This window comes from Aulonocara stuartgranti, assembly GCF_965226115.1.
Source record: "Aulonocara stuartgranti genome assembly, chromosome: 2".
NCBI lineage: Eukaryota > Metazoa > Chordata > Actinopteri > Cichliformes > Cichlidae > Aulonocara > Aulonocara stuartgranti.
The window spans coordinates 25,421,135-25,438,490 of NC_138940.1; the positions used below are offsets into that span (position 1 = coordinate 25,421,135).

Sequence of the window (17,356 nt, forward strand, 5' to 3'; positions counted from 1 at the left end):
CCTCTCTGTCTGTCGAAGGGGAGTGGTTAGGCAAAATGGTGTGCCAGCATCTCACGGTTTGCCTCTGTGATGTGAAGCAACCGGGCCGGATCACCGCACATTTATGCCTCTGCTGAGCGACTTCACCCGGAGCCGTTTGTTTTTAGAATGCGTCCAGGAGCGCGTCCTCCACCACCACCATCACCACCTCCCTATGCCGCGCGGTGCTGTGTGTGTGTGTGCCTCATAGTTGTCCTCTACTGTACCGTCACTGCTGCTGTGTCTGAAGCCGCTGTTTACAATGGTGAGTCCAAGTGTTCCCCGGCACGACTAGAATCTGGATGCCTGCTTTGAATAGACGACTGTTGTTTTGCGCAGGGATGCATTCCTGTTTAAATGGTTGCATCAGGTGTGTGTCGGTTATGTAGACGACAACGTGGATCTCCAGTGTTGTTTCTTAACTAGCAGCAAAGAAAAGACGCTAACTCTTATTCTGTGGTATTTTCAACCTTTCCCTCCGTTCCATGTGTTTCTAATCAGGAGACACCAAACAGGCTTCGCTGGAAAGCATCCTTGAGAACGTGGAGAGTTATGAGATTACTTATCCCATATGGCTGCATCCTCTCAGACACAAGAGGTCTGACAACAAAGAGGTGAATTTGTCTCGCTCTTTGTCCTTCTGACTAACAAAATGCTTTAGACGCACTGACACACATCCAGCTTTCATATAAAACCTTTGTGTAAACCACTGCTGTGAAAAAGTGCTTGCCCCCTTCTTGAGTTCTTATATTTTTTGCATATTTCTCACTCTTAAATGTTTCAGATCCAACAAAGGGATCAGGCAAAGATAACCAGAGTAAATAAAAAAGCAGGTTTTAAATGATTTTAAACGATCGCTTATTGAGAGATAAAGCTGTCAAAGCCCACCTGGTCCTAAAACTAATAACTAGTTGTGGCACCATCAGATTGCAAGAACTGCAATCAAGCGTTTGCAATAACATCACTGTGGAGGAATTTTGCCCACTCAACTTTGCAGAATTGTTTTATTTCAGCCAGATTGGAGGGTCATGTCGAAGCATATCCATCTAATTTAAGTCCAGACTTTAACTAGCCCACGCCAAAACCACCATTTAGTTGTTTTAGGCATTCAGAGGTGGACTTGCTAGTGTTTTGTAGAGTGTCCTTCTGCATAACTCGAGTGTGTTTGAGCTTCAAGGCACGAACTGATGGCTGATCGTCCTCCTTCAGGATTTTCTGGTAGCGAAAAGAATTCATGGTTCCATCAATGAGGGCAGTCGTCCCGAAGCAGCAAAGCAGCCCCAGACCATCACACTACTACCACCACCACGCTTGACTGGTTGCTGTGATGTTCTTTTTATGAAATATGAATTACTGCGTTAGTTTCATACCAGATGTAACTGGACTCAAACCTCCCAAAAAGTTCTGCTTTTGTCTCATCAGTCCACAGAATGTTTTCCCACAAGTCTTGGTGATCATTATAATATTCTTTGGCAAAAGTGAGACGAGCCTTTGTGTTCTTTGTGGTCGGCAGTGGTTTTCAGTTTGGAACTCCCCCATTGTGCCGTTTTACCCAGTTCTTATTGTTAAATCATAATCGCTGACCTTAACTGTGGAAAATGAGGCTTGCAGTTCTTTAGATGTTGTTGTGGGGTCTTTTGTGATCTCCTGGATGAGTCAAGTATGCGCTTTTGGGGTAAATTCGGGAGGCTGGTCACTCCTGGGAAAGTTCACCACTTCAAAGTTTTCTCCATTTCACCCATACAATGTCTCTCACCATGATTCACTGGAGTCCTAAAGCCTTAGAAATGGCTTTGCAACCCTTTCCAGACTGTCAGTGACTCTGTTTCTTTAGATTACAGTTTGTTGCTTTTTGAGATCTTTTAGCCTACTTCATTCTTTCAGACAGGTACTAGCAGTAATTGGGGCTTATAGAGTGTGGCTAATAAAATTGAACTCAGCTTTCCAGAACATGTGTTGAATCACAATTAATTCATGATTTGAAACATACAAGTGTGACAAATATGCAAAAAACAAAACCAAAAATCCAACAACTAAGAAATCAGGAAAAGGGGAAATACTTCCTTGGCACTGTCACTTCTTCTCACTGATTAGTATGCATTTAATGTTTTGCTTCCAGCATCCAGCAGAGGCACAGGTTCTCATCACAACTGAGGGCCAGGAGCTCAGACTACTATTAGAGAAAAATGAGTGAGTAACTTGAGTTTTCAACACCAGCCTTATCTTTCCATGCAAAATCAGTAAAGCAGTAGTTTAGAGGAGCCGATGAAATCACTCATCGACATTGTTCCTTTGACTTCCACAACATGCCCTTTCCATACCTCTGTTTATTTGGCCAGATGTTAACTGTCACATAGACGCATTTATAAGGTCAGCGCCCCTTGAGGGGGTGCTGAGAAGGGGGATGAGCAGAGGAAAGCAGGCTGATGGTTTTTGGACACTGGAGGGATGACACCCGATCCGTTCAACCAGGGCATGATGAGGCAATCAGGAAGTGAGGACTGTGCCTCTGCATCTAACGCCCTCTAATCTGATGGAGCGGTTCCTGTCCAATAACAATGGATTGGTGATAGGAAGGGAGCTTGGTGTCTCATCTGTTTAATAGACTGTGTACTAGTTTGGGGGGGGGGGTTGCAACATTGAGATATCAGTGGTAACAACGGAGCTGCGGTTTATCACTTTTGGATTCGAGCCAGCGCACAAGTGGACCGGGAAGCTTTTAGGAATATTAGGAATGAAGTCCGTTTTTACCCTCGATTGCATACCGTCTCTGTCATTCATTGACTCGTAGGCACACAAATACTAACAAGCCCCGACTCCACCGTGTCTGACTGACTGCCCCCTGAGGGGATCTTGCCCCCTGTTCTCCAAACCCAGCAGGTGGTCACTCACTTACATTTCCTCCTGAGTGAGGTATTTCGCCTGCGCATGTGTGATAAGAGAGTAACTGAAGAAGATACGCCACAAAACCCTTCAACAAGGTGTTGAATGGTGCAAATAAAATATGTTACAATTTTTTCCTAAGAAAGAGGAACTACAATCCCCGCTCGGTACTCAGGACAGGAAAAAATATTGTGAAACTTGTGTTCTTTTGTGAAACTTCTCATTTTTTGTGCAACAGAGAAGCTGTGAGAATGGATTAACTCATAACAGTTTTTTTCTGCCGCAGTCAGAGTTACGGAGATTTCTGTAAAGATATTTACTTTTTTCTGAAAAGCTGGATTTAGTTACTGAAGCAGTGTATCCTGTGATGCACACACTTTAGTATAAAACCGAATGTTTTGATTCTTTAATGTACTGTGTCTGAGAGCTATATTGAGCTGAACAAATGATGCAAATATTCCATCCATGCATCCAGGCAACCATTGTCTGCTGTTTTTGCTTATGTGGATGTAGGTATTGAAGTCAGAAGACAGTTTAACATTCGTTAAAACAACAAACAAAAAACGAGGCTTCAATTCACCTCAGCTCATATTTCCTGTACAGTGCGCTGCATGAGCGGTGCTGCAGGTTCAAAGAAAGCTTGCAGCTTCTTTTGTAGATTCATTGTTTAGCTGAGGCTCAGCAGTGTTGCCCACCAACTCTGTTGCCCCACAGAGAATGCTATTCTGGATTAGCCTACCCTGTTTCTGTTTATCCTTTGCTGGTCTAATGTGAGACTTGAGTCAGGGCTAAGGCAGAAAGCAGTTTATGCCAAGGGAGATTAATGTCTGATTTTGGAGACAAGCCAGAGAAAATGCTACCAGTGTCCACCCTGTGTCCTGGTTACTCCCTTATGTCCTCATTGCACCTAAAACCGGACAAGAATTCAATTCAATTTAAAAAAAAAAAAAAAAAACGATGTGAGAGCTCCAGCTGTCCTCCTTAAATCACTTCAAATCTTAGGGGAAAGCATAACTGTGAGTTTATGTGGGCATCAGCCCCCTCCCCATGGCTCGAGTCAACACTCAATCCATTTCTGTCCTCCCTGGTCATGTTTTTGAATGTGTGTGTATCTGTGTGGCTCTTTAGCATTTATACTTCACTGGTGTGGTTGTGTATAAGCGGCTGCCTGAGCTTTTATCTTAATGAAAGACTGTAGTGCACCAGCAGAGGGTTAATTCAGTTAAGAGCAAGGCAGGGGCCATAGTGAGTGCTGACTCAGGTAGCAGGAAAAGGATGTAAAAACAGAGTGAGCGAGGCAGGAAACAGTAAGAAACTGAACGATGAGCTTGAGGTGTTGAAAGTCATGAGAAGAGGAAAGCAGATTCTCTGGTCAGTTCTGGTTCAGAATGTGCCGACACTCTTGCTTCCTCCTCCGCCTGACTTTCTCTGTTCTCCTCTTTAATGTCCTTCCTGCACACCCTTAAGTGCATTAATCTGAATTAAGCACTCTCATGGGAAGATCACACTATACTGTTTCTCCTCTCCTTCCTTTCCCCTCTTGTCCCTTGCCATCATGCCCACACCTTATATGTCTTTCCACTGGCCAACTTAAAAAATGTGCACCCCGTTCTTTCTCCTTCTCTCCCCCCTTCTCTCACCTCGTCTGATATCCCCCCAGGGCTTTAATCCAAATATACATTCCCACATGTTCCCTGCGGTCAGGCTTGGGCGTCTGCGGCCACACGCAGACAGACGACACTCGCAGACACATTTGTGCACCCCCAAAAAGAACACAAACATGACTTGAAAGCGCAGATCTGATGGATTGCAGGTCTGTTGAACAGAGAGTGGGTTCATGGATTTGCTTGTCCTTGTTTCCCTTGTGCCTATGTTTAGTTTCACAGCCGTCCTGTTTGCTTAGATGCATTAATCTAGGCCTCTGTGTTAGCCTGTGTGTGTGTGTTCAACCAAGGCTCCGCACACACAGAACGTTAGCCTCCATCTGCAATAAAAGCCTCTTCATCATCTGTTGCTGAGAGGTAATTTGACTTTGCATCAGCCTTCCCCCTCCTCCCCGTCTTCCAGCTCTATGTGGTGATGTCATCTGATACTATGAGAGAATGTGACCCACTGACCCTTAAAGCATTACCCCAAATTCCCTCTCGCTCCCCCCTTCTTTATCTCTCAAGTACATTAGCATTACTCTTCCCCCATCCCTTCTTTCTCCTCTTGAGGCTGAACCAGGCCTTTGTCTCAGCTTCACTGCCAGACCGCCGTGATTCAGGCATCACCAGGCTCCTCAATCACAGCATCTGTCCAAGCGCTGGATGACATCCAGTCGCTGCTGCTGACCGCCATTGGACAAAGCTTTTTTTTTTTTATTCCAGTCTCTACTTGAAAGCTGTCACAGTATTCAGCAGAATACATAAAGCTTTGGGGTATTCCAAAAGTGTTGCTGGAGAGTTTCACGGCAGTTGACTCAGGGCTTTGTGGTGCCATTAAATTGCATATCTGGCCAAATTATTACTGATTTAATAAAGGGTGTAAAAGTTTTTAATTATCTGCAGTATTTCATTTAATTTCAATTTCAAATGACTAACTAAGTGATATTTATCTTTCTATTTCAGTTATTCTAATATGTTTCACCACCCTGCAGGTTGTCCATTTACTTGAACCCTGTATAGTATTTTCATTTCTTTCTCTCACTGAGCTCCAACTTCTGGAGACGTTGGTGATTAGAAATGAAACTCAGACACACCCGCAGGTTGTTATTCTCTGGTTTCTGTGGTTGTAACTCGCTCATCATTAATGCACACCTTAGATCTTACAGTTAGAAGTGCTGTAGAGTCAACTTTTATGTCACGATTGCTCAGTCATTGACTCTGTCTTTTGAGTTCATTGTTTTTTGTCCCCAGTTAAGAGTTTTTCAGTGTTCTTGTAATTATAGATTTCTGGAGTTCTATGTTTGTGGTTATGATTAAGTTCTAGTCTAGTGTATTATCGATTAGTATTTTGGGCATTTTGGTTTTGTCACCTGTTATTTTTATCAGCCTCCCCTGTGCTCATGTGTCCAGCTAAGTTTCCGTCAGTGTAGGCGTATTCATGTTTTGTTACTTCCTGTCTTATTTTGCCAGTCCCAGTCTTGTGTGTATTGTGTTCAGTTTTGGGTCCCCTTGTCTTGTTACTTAGATTCTGTTCACCCGTGTTTCATTTTCCTCAGCTGTATAATGGTTCCCTAATTACCTCATGTGTATTTCACTTCCTTTTGGCTGGAGCCCAGCTTTGTTTTGAAATTTTTTTGCGCATTCCAGTGATGAATTTCCTTATTTTGAGTTCAGCCACTGTCTCTGGAGTCCTGCACAGTAGTTAGTCATGGTGTGATAAATCACCATGAATGTGTTGAATCTTTCCAATTGCTTCACCACAAGGCAGAGGTAATATCACAGAAGCCTCTGTACCGTCTGCTCTGAGATCGATTTGAGAAGATGTATGTTGTTATTGGGAGATATTATGTAAAATGCCCCCAAATTTGTGGACCCATAATGGTCACGTGCTGCAGAACGATACGGGCCTCGACACAGGCTTCATTTGGACACGCCCCCTTTGCTCGACACAGGCCTCGGGGCTTCAACATCAGATGTAACATCACGAATATTGGGTCCTAAATCTGTCTACCGTGCAGCATATTGTGAGATTTTTAGTTGTTATTTTGCCATGTTTTAAGTCTTTTCTATTTCTTAAGCATAGACTACCATCAACGATACCAAAGTAACTTACAAATACATTGCTGGGATTAGACTTTTCATTAAAACTTTCATTAAAATGAGTCCCCAAGGAATAGCAAGATTCAGCTCAGAAACTGCAGCTGACTGTCAAGTTAAGGATAAGGGAGAACAGAAGTGGAGTACTTGTGTGGTTCCATTATGGAAGAAATGACTGTGGAACAGCAGCAGGCTAAAGTTCAGTCATCTAATGTCATTAATTGCCACAAAATTGGCCTACAGTTGACACAGAGGATGATGGGAAATGTCTTCAGGAAGTTAGGGAAGCTGGAAAACTTGTGGAATTACAGATATAAATGACATTTAGCTCAAATCACAACATGACCCTGTTCATGCTGACATCATACGTCCCACCGATCGTTTTGAGGTCCCCCTTTAGAGTTCCTATTGGTCTAGGTGGTTAGCCAGCCCCTTCTTCCTGTGAGTCCTAATCTGTTAAAAGTAGTCATTTTGTGTCTTTGCTTGTTTTATTTCAAATTCTCATCAGCAGGCTGTCATTGTCTTAAGAGGCTTGTTTCCTTCTTGGCATCGAACAGGGATGAAAAAGAAAATTTGCATCATCCTTTCAATGAGTTTAACACTGGTGGATCTGTGCTAATTTGCCTTCCTGGTCAGATAGTCAGATTAGAAGCCATTCTTATCCTCGATAAAGCTTATAGGTATAGGTAGGGCTAAATCAAGTGACTCAGAAACATCCCTTAGGTACAATACCGATCCAAGGTTTTGGACTGGGAGGTAGATGGTCTTTTCCTGCCTTTGGGCAGAACATAATTTCCAGCAGTTTAATCATTTGTTCCTCATTGAAATATATGGCAGTGATAAGGATCTTCTCATTTAACTTAAGAAATCAAATTTGGCTGAGGCATATTTACAAGAAGATTACATTTTTATTTTTCTATTTCCCTTAAAAGCCACCAGATTAAAAAATAAATGAAGAAGCAATGATAATAAGGAAATCTTTAAGATCTTTGGTCTGTTTGAGTCAAACTCCTGCAGTTTAATGCTTCAGGAAACAACATCAGTAGATGTGCTTGAGTTTCTCTGCAGTTACAGCCAGTTGCTGAGTTGGCCTGAGGAGAAGATGAAGATGACTTAAAGTTTAAAGTTGACTGAAAACAGGAAGAATGGTTTGCAATAAACATTGGACTTAATTGTGCTGATACAGATAAATAGAAAATAAGAGGATTATGATACTTTATCCAAAGAAAGCTTTCGGTGTCATGCATATGCATGTTTCTGCTTCACAGCCTGAAAAATAGCAAAGAAGCTCAAGAGCACTTGTAAATAATCCATCTGTCAAACAAATGCAGTCAGGACATGCCAACAACTGAAGCTGTCAGCATAGGGAAGTTATCATCTCTTGCTTCAGCAATAGACTAGTACTCGCCAAGAAGTAAAAAGGATCACTGGGGGACGGTACATATGGCTTTGATTACAGTTTCCCACATTCTCCTGTGCGCTCTCTTGTCACCAATAGGCTCTTTGTTTAAATCTTTAAAGCACTTTGTTTTTTGGGGAGCGCCTGTGTTAGAGTGAATGTTTTACGAGCTGTGGGCTGTTGCAGAGAGTCTGTCCTCTGCTAACCTCTCAGCTTCCTGCAGTTTTGTATTTCACCGTCTTTTCACAATATTGTTGTTTCCATAGACTGTATTACTGTCACAAAATACAGAATATTTTGTTGTCCCTGAATTTGTTTTTTTTTACCCAGGCAGCTGTTGGCCCCTGGATATCAGGAAATATGGTACACACCCAATGGAGCGCGCAAGTCCTCTTCTCGACCCAGCACTGTGAGTCTGCGAGATAGTTTCATGCTCTTAGGCTGCGGAGGGGAGTCTTAGCTGATAAACATCAGTGTAGTTGATCAAGTCAAGTGGGAGGAGGGTAATAAACAGTTAGTGACAGGTTTTGGCATAAATACTACTACTTCTGTTTACATTAAAAGGTCAGTGTGTGATGAATGAAAATGTTGTTTTTCAGGGACACTGTTTCTACCATGGCGAGGTTCAGGGCATGGAAGGCTCCAGCGTTGCTGTCAGCACTTGTTCAGGGCTCAGGTAATAAAAAATATTTCTTATTATTCATTAAATCCCTCCAATGAGCAAGCCTTTCATTAAATTACATTGGTCTTGAATTATCAGTCCCATCCTATCTTTAGGAACTCATAGTATCGTATCACCCAATTAGAGCACTTTGCTCTCAGACTGCAGGCTTACTTGAGGTTCTTAGGGTAAAAAAAGTAGAATGGGATCCAGAGCCTTCAGCTTTTAGGCCCCTTGTCTGTGGAACTGGCTCCCAGTTTGGATTCAGGAGACAGACAGTCTCTCTATATTTAAGATTAGGCTTAAAAGTTTCATTTTCATTTTTACAAAGCATATAGTTAGGGCTGGAACATGTGACTTTAAACCCTTGCTTAGTTATGCTCCAACAGGCCTGCGCTGTTCGGCTTCCCATGATGCACTGTTTCTTCTTCAGTCACCTCTTTTTACTCCGTGTGCATTTAATCATTAGGTATCATTATTTATAATTAATCTCTGTTTTCCCCTCTCTGATTCTGGTTGGAGCAGAGGTTTCTTCCTGTTAAAAGGGAGTTTTTCCTTCCCACTGTCACCAAGTGCTTGCTCGTACAGTGTCATCTGATTGTTGGAATTTGCTCTGTATTAAGGCAGCATTTTTGAGGTGTTTATTGTTCTGATTTGGCGCCATATAAGTCAAATTAAGTTGATTTAAGACAGGGGAAACCATGCATCCGAACAGATTTAGAATATAAAAAGTAATAAAACTTTACAGTAACATATATTTAAGTCCAACTCAAGTATGGATGGATGTAGATGGCTCAGAGTAAGAGAAAAGTTTCTCAAGTTTGTTTGAAAAAACACCATTTAAAGCTACATGTTCCATCCATAGATAAAATCTTTAAATTTATCCAGCAAGGAAAAGAGCTGAAAGGACAAAAAAGAGGATGTTTCTGTAAAGTCAACATTTTCTGAAAAAGCAGAGGTAAGAGCTAAAAGACGTGATGGCAGGGGAAAGAGCTGTGCTTATACAAACAGGAAATTGTTTGATACCGACTAGATTGTGCAGAGATTATATTGATCAGCTGGTTGCTCAGCTCATTCATTTGCTTATCTATAGTAGCAATAAGTTGCTTGCTTTTAAAAAACCCCTGCTAGAAACAAGTTTCTCAAACTTCCTGTCTAAAACATGTACGTATTTCTGTTTTATATACGTGCTGAGAGACGTGCTGAGAATTCGACAGCTGGGCAGTGGGAGTAAAAGATGTATGAATTTGACTTTCTTCAGCTTGTGATCAAGCTGTGCCTCAATAAATAATGTTACAGGAAACAGCCCTGTGTACTGTCCGATGTAGTCTCCAAGTTTATTAGGTCACTGGCTTCAGTGCTGGTTCATTGAGTACAGCTCGGTACTGGAGATCTTGTGTGTTCTCCTGATGCACCTCCAGAGCAGCTGCTGCTTCCTGCTGGAGACACTCAGAGAGAGAGAGAGAGGAGAGGCAGGCAGCAGAGGGGGAACTAGTGAGGGCTGACAAACATCTTAGTCGTGCGTGTGTGATTTCTTTCTGGGTTAATGTTCTGCATCTGGAGGATGAGCGAATAACATCTTCCTGCTAATGTAGATTCTGCAAGGGAATGCAAATACAGCATAAAGGGATGTTGACGTGTGGGCGTCTGACTTCTCCAGATGTTTTCTGCAGCTGCACGGCCCGCTGCTCTGCATGCACTCGTGTGTGTTTGAGTATAGGTGTCTGTTATGATCAGTGGCTTTTTGAAGAGGATTGTTTATGTCAGCTGATCTTTATTTACACAACAACGGAGAAAGAGAGAAGCGTGACCTTCTGTCGCACAAATATTAAGACATCGCTGATTTTCTGAATATGACTGTTTTTCCCTCCTAGGGGACTAATTTCCCTGAACACGAGCATCAGCTACCTGATAGAGCCTCTTCCCGTTTCTACGGATGCTGATCGGCACGCTGTGTTCCGAGCCGAGAGTGTTCGTCTCCCCGGGGGTCACTGCCAGCATCACCATGGCAAAGTGGAGCATGAGGAGGGGCTTAATGACTTTATCAAGGGAATGATGTCACCACAGGGTTTGAGGGTGAGCTCAGTAGCAGTAACCTCATCGATGACATTCTTTGAGATTTATTAAAACATGATTATGTTGTCTTTCTCGTCAGGAAAAAAGGGAAGTGAGTCAGAATATGAAGTACGTAGAGCTGCTCATAGTTGCAGACAAGACTGAGGTGAGAAAACAGTGTACTCAGATTGGGTGGGGGTTTGCAGTGAACCATTAAGATGTGGTAGCGGGGAGTGTGGCTTTTCGTATGTGGGATTAGGTGTGTGCCATCATTATTATTTATGACCTGTAAAGTTTGCATTATGTATAGCTTCCCACTTCATGCAGTTGCAGGTAAACCCAATTGTGGAGAACGCTTGCAAAAAAAAAAAAAGGTTCACTTCCTGTTTTATTTCAAGTGTGAGATGTACCCTTTATGGGAAAGATATTTTAACAGATGTGTAGACGTTGAGTTTCTATTTCTGTGTGTTCATTGTGGTTTATGGTCGTTGCAGTTTGAGAAGCACAACTCTGATCTTGACAAGACGAAACAGAAATTAGTGGAAGCAGCCAACCTAGTTGACAAGGTAACATCTGATTTGAAACCAGAAAAAAAAAAGAAAAAAACCCCAGATACTGGAGTTTAACATGCCTATTTTTATTCCTTATGCCGACACCGATAGTACTACAAAGCTTTAAATATCCGTGTGGCACTAATTGGTCTGGAGGTGTGGACCAGCCAGGACATGATCAGCGTCTCCGATAACCCGCACAGCACCCTGGCAGCGTTCCTGTCTTGGAGACAGAAACAGCTACGCAGTCTCCCCAACGACAATGCTCAGTTGGTCACGTCAGTGTTTCTCATTCACTCTAGTACATTTCATAATCATTGCGCAAGACAGTAATAAACACCGGTTGCAGTCCAGCGGGATGCTCTTGACTTGGAACTAATTTCAAGTGCTCTCTTTTGTCTCCAGGGGGAAGTCATTCCGGGGCACGACCATCGGGCTGGCACCTCTCAAAGCCATGTGCTCCGAATACCAGTCCGGCGGAGTAAACATGGTGAGGGACGAGTGTGTTTAGATTTAAATTTGATGATGCTACGCTACATCAGCATGCATCAAGTCAAAGAATCACACGTTGATTTCTGCTGATCTTAAAATTCTCGTGCTGTGTCGAACAGGACCACTCAGATTTATCAGTCGGCGTTGCTGCCACGATGGCGCACGAGATGGGACACAACTTTGGTATGAGCCACGACATTCCAGGTTGTTGCCAGGCGAAAGCAGAAGACGGAGGCTGTATCATGGCTGCTGCTACTGGGTATGAAATTCAGCTTGCCACAATACAAAAAATTGCATTCATTAAACCAGGAGAAAGGGGATAAATGATAGAATATGAAAGAAAAAATTGAACCTGATTTCTTCCTTACCTCGTGCTCAGGGATCCTTTTCCTCGAGTGTTTAATGATTGCAACATAAAGGAGCTGAAGAGCTACCTGAGCTCTGGAGGAGGAAAGTGTCTCTTTAACCTGCCCAACACCAGGACAATGTATGGAGGGCATCGCTGTGGTAACGGTTACCTGGAAGACGGAGAAGAATGCGACTGTGGAGAAGAAGAGGTCAGTGGGTGTTTCTGTGTATGCACTGCGGGTTTTTCTTTTGATGGTTTTGCCAGGCTTCATAACTCTACAACACGTTTTGCCCAGGAGTGCACAAGTCCATGCTGTAATGCCAACAACTGTACCCTGAAAGCTGGAGCTGAGTGTGCCCACGGAGTCTGCTGTCAGAACTGCAAGGTACATTTATTAGTGTACATACTATTTAAATGGGAAATCACCAACCCTTATTCTCACTAGTACAGAATAAATGTTCTACTCTTCTAACTTTATTTATGTCATTACTCTTTTGTCTTTCACTGTGAAGCTGAAGAGCCCGGGTGTGCTGTGCCGTGCTCTCTCGGGGTCATGTGATCTTCCTGAGTTCTGTGATGGCAAAACAGAGTCTTGTCCTGCAGATTTTTATTTAGTAGATGGCACATCATGTGCAGGCGGGAAGGCCTATTGTTACACCGGCATGTGTCTGACCCTTGAGCAACAGTGTCGCTCACTTTGGGGAAAAGGTGGGTAAAGCGGACTCTCCATCTATAGCTAACTGCTGTTTATCCTCACTTAAACGCACTTGGTTAATTGATCATCAACAAGTCTCAGCACCTCATAAAAGCAGAGGTTTTGGCAGTTTGCTGGTCTGGAACATGCAGGTGTGTTTTAACATAATCCTACAATCAAGAAAGTAATCAAGGTGTTGGAATAGTCCAGGCAAAGTCCAGAACTCAGTCCGAATGAAATGTGGTGGGAACTTAAGAGAATTTTGCATAAACAAATTCAAACAAACCTCAGTGAACGGAAGCGACATTGTAACAAAGAGTCGTCCAAAACTCCTCCACAAAATGTTGAAACTGATGAACTCATACTGAAAATAACTACTTCAACTTATTTCTGCTAAAGGTGGTTTTGCTTCTAAAAATGGTCTTTATTATTAAAGGATTATTAAAGTTTATATACATATATCTTATAGACTAACTTTAAATCAGTATTTTTAGTGAACAATAACTTAACAAAAATAAAACTGAAACAGTCAAATTTTACAAACTGTACATGGTTTGAAGGTGCATGCACTCATGCTTTGAACTTTAAAATGGTCTTGGTATTATTTTAAATACCAAAACCACAGGAACAATAGCTCACTACTTTTTAAGGAAGTGACTGCACAAATAATATCTCTTTTCTTTTCATCCGTAGGGCTTTGAGGGGTTTGAGTCATACCAAGTTTCTGGACTTTTTTTAATTAAAGAAATGAATGTTAAAGAGATAAATATCCAGTCAGGCTCAGTGTATTTAAAGATGAGTCCTTGATGGGTCACAGGACTAGGGATTGTTATTGGACAGTGTCCATGTTCATGTGGTGACAGAGCCTTTGTAGTACCACAGGAGCCACATTGAACAGTAAGGGATGCCATCTGGTCTTCATCAGACGGTCAAATAACACAACCTGACTGTATGCCTGCATGTGTGTTATTGTGTTTGCGTGAGCTCACACTTTTAAATATGTTTCTGTGCATTTTTTTGTTGTTGTTTTTTGTTAAACCACAGATGGTCGTCCGGCCCCTGACCTGTGCTTTAAGAGGGTAAATGAAGCTGGCAATATGTATGGGAATTGTGGCAAAGATGAGTCTGGGAATTACAGGAGCTGTAGTGACAGGTGAAAACCAAAACGTTCAGCAACAAACTAATCACACTTTCATTTACTTCTCCCTCAACTGAAGTCTAACTTTGTTGTTTTGGGTGGGGGGTTCTGTTTACATGACAGGAATGCTAAATGTGGGAAAATCCAGTGTTTGGCTTCAGCCTCCAAGCCTATTGAGCAAAATGCGGTTGTCATAGAAACCACGGTTACTGAGGGCTACAAAAGAATCATGTGCAAGGGGACACATGTGTACAAGCTTGACAAGGAGGAAAAGGAGGCACAGGGTGACACTTTGGATCCAGGTCTGGTCATGACGGGCACCAAGTGCGGCGAAGACTTGGTGAGAGTTATGAAAATGTACTAAACAGAGTTTGCAGTAGTAGTAAAGAGCATGTACCAGTACTACTTTTTTTTCACCCGATCTTAAGTCACAAACAAAGCAGACAAAACTGTTTCGATCAGACAGAGAAAATGGATCATCTGTGATTTCAGTTTTCACCTGAAAGGGGATAAGCAACCTGTCTCGAAGCGCTTCTCTAATGTTCCTCCTCACGCTTCTTTTGTTTGAACAGATTTGCTTTAACGGATTATGCCGCAATGCATCTTTTCTCAGAGCGGGGGAATGCAACGCCAAGTGCCACGGACACGGAGTAAGTTTCAGTGTGTCGCAGAAGAGATGCTGGTTTGATGGATTTCTCTGGACTTCTGAGAAAGATTTGGCAGCTAGCCTACAATTACTGAAAGCTGGCAGCCCTAAGCAGCGCTGCAGGAACGGTCCAGATCCTTTGCTTAATTAAAAGTAGCAACACAACAATATAAAAAAAACATATCATAAACAAGTAAGGGTTTGGCATTCAGGCATCTTACTTATGGGAAACCACGGCTGTATTATGCAGCAATATGGTCACCTCTGTAAAATGTTCCATAAACTATACAATTTTTTTCGGCAGAGCCTTTTTACTACATTTTGTTACAAAACATTGACTTCCTGTCCCTGATTCTCCTTCAGTCATAAAAAATGTGACTTATTCTCTTACCAGCTGTGCAACAACAACCGTAACTGCCACTGTGATCCAGGCTGGGCTCCTCCTCTCTGCGACCAGAAAGGATCAGGGGGCAGTGTGGACAGCGGGCCTGTCATCAACCGCAGTGAGACCCATGCACCAATCATTTATGTGCAGTTAATTAAAGTTAAAACAATTTTTTTGGTGTTTGTTTATTTTCTGACTCTTGTCTATTTTATATTCCAACAGGAAGCGTTGGTACAGCCCTCCTTACTTCCTTTCTGCTTCTCTTGGTGGGTTTGGCTGTTTTTGCTTTTTGGCGCTTCGGCAGACATAAGCTCCCCTCGCTGAAGCCTTCTGCTCCACCACCAGTGCCAAAGTATGTAGTTCTGAAGTTGCTAAACACTAAAAACGTACTTTGCAGATAACGTTTTTCCTTTGTGTTGTGCGAACATCCAGAATGAATGAAATCCACACTTCCGAGCCACCTGACGTCAAGCCTCTTAATCCGGAAAGTCGTGCCAACGGTCATGCCAACCCAACATTCTTGCTAAAGAATTCGGTAAATAAGCCCACTCTTTGACCACCTAAGTAATGTCTGTCATGTAATACCATAAAAAATGTTGAAAATACTTGTCATCTTTGTGCTTTTCCACATGGGAAGCCTTCTCCGCATCCGAGCCCGTCTGCCCCACCTCTACCCAGGAATGGTATTGTATATCCTGCAGGGAAGCCTCCCCCTGTACCAATGTGTGCAGGAGAGCAGCGAAAGCAGACACCACAGCCCCAGAGAGTGATCTCTCCTCAGGGCCGCACTCCCCCTGTCCCTCCAGGACAGAAACCCAACCAGGCTTCTGCACTGCCTACAAGACCTCCACCTTTACGCTCCCTGGATGCCAAAAACTCGTCACAGCTTTCAGCAGTACCCAAAAATAGACCAAACCCCCCAAACAGACCTCCACCGCCTTGCCCTATCAAAAAACAATCAGGGGTAAATCCTTCTCTTCTGCATTAATAAGTAAAGTGTGTACTTTTGCAACAGTGAAATAAATGCTGAACGTCTCGTTTGTCTTGCAGGACCCTGTGAAAGGCCCACAGGTTACCACCAATGCCTTGCAACGAGGAAAACCTGGTTTGGCTCCATCTGCTGGACAGAAAATGCCAAACAGGTAAGTGGTCTTGTGTTCTCAAATGTCTCTCTGTAGGAATAAACAGATCTTAATACCGTCCTATATTTTATTAAAATTTTCTTGCACTTCTTCTCTCTAGAGCCTAATCTACAAGCTCAGGGAGGCATTGGGGACCACTGCTTACATCCAGTGACAGACTGCCTCACAATATATTTTCAGTGCGGTGCCAGGTCGTAAAAAAGGTGATAAGCGAGGAATACTTGACGCTGTACACTGGTGTGCAATATGTGGAAAATTATATAATTACAGCAAGTTATAAAGTAGAGATGTTTTAAGCCTAAGATTTAGGCTTAACAATGAGTGCTTTGTGTATTACATGTGTCTGCTTTATCAACTTTGAAGCTAGAGCTCTGAATTGAACCGCGTTTAGTTTCTTTTACTTATGTTGGTAGAATTATAAATGAAGAAGTATTTATTCACAAAATCAATGAGAAATGAATGTTTACAGAGAAACCATTGTACCAAACGTGATGCCTCTCAAAGCGAATTAGCCATAAAGGGATGTCTTATATTAAGAAAAGATGCCAGTAATGAAGTTCTTATCTGTGAATAATAATGGGTTTTAACTGGACTGATAGTAACCAGAGAAAGACCTGCATGCCTGTAAGTTTATTCTTATGGTGAAAAGTGCATGTCTGATATGTAGCAGTAGCTGTGAGGGACTTTTTTCCATTTCTTTAGTTTTTAATTTCTTTAATTTAATTTTTTTTAATTATCTTTTTGAGTTCTCATGCCCTGAAGGGTTTAAAAGGTGGTCGTGTAACCGCAGGCTTTGGAGCAGTAATAATTTGGCATTACTGTTAGGTGCTTCTAAATATTGTGTCATATTGTGACTGCTTGGGGAATTGTAATCTGTAAAAGGGAAATGCAGAATGCCAACTCCCATGTTTTACCTCATTATCAGACCTATGCAAACACAGGGCTTGTGTAACACTGTGTCTGAAACTGAAATTCAAATGAACACATGGGTAAATAAAAAGATATTGAACATTTTAACAGGTTGTTGTTTTTTCAGCTTTTTCTTCCTAGCTTTCGCCAATACAGCTGCCAGCAGCAGTTCTTGAGTTCAGATACTTGCTATGTTAGATTAAAAAAAATGGCTTTTTTTTATAAAACCAAAAAGTGTGTGAAAAGTGTCAGTAATGAACATATAATCTGACTTTTCCCCTTCATTGTAAG

The 17,356-nt window shown here is 42.3% G+C and overlaps 1 protein-coding gene across 1 annotated transcript; it reads left to right on the forward strand.

Moving 5' to 3' along the window:
* The first annotated feature begins 15 nt into the window (after positions 1-15).
* Positions 16-17,173, forward strand: adam19b (ADAM metallopeptidase domain 19b). The gene is made up of 23 exons (XM_082501875.1): positions 16-283; positions 520-632; positions 2,138-2,208; positions 8,374-8,452; positions 8,643-8,719; positions 10,579-10,780; positions 10,860-10,925; positions 11,254-11,325; positions 11,422-11,588; positions 11,716-11,800; positions 11,922-12,061; positions 12,182-12,359; positions 12,447-12,536; positions 12,664-12,859; positions 13,890-13,998; positions 14,107-14,323; positions 14,556-14,633; positions 15,024-15,132; positions 15,237-15,366; positions 15,447-15,549; positions 15,652-15,978; positions 16,065-16,156; positions 16,257-17,173. Exons 1-23 carry the CDS (start codon positions 148-150, stop codon positions 16,261-16,263), a joined length of 2,844 nt encoding a protein of 947 aa, XP_082358001.1. The 5' UTR covers positions 16-147; the 3' UTR covers positions 16,264-17,173.
* Positions 17,174-17,356: the final 183 nt, after the last annotated feature.

Bases quoted from the DNA above. Each gene is read 5' to 3' on its own strand.
- adam19b (XM_082501875.1), top strand. From the start codon at position 148: ATGCGTCCAGGAGCGCGTCCTCCACCACCACCATCACCACCTCCCTAT. The intron at 633-2,137 runs GTGAATTTGTCT...TTTTGCTTCCAG, and splicing joins AGAGGTCTGACAACAAAGAG to CATCCAGCAGAGGCACAGGT. The intron at 15,550-15,651 runs GTAAATAAGCCC...CCACATGGGAAG, and splicing joins CATTCTTGCTAAAGAATTCG to CCTTCTCCGCATCCGAGCCC.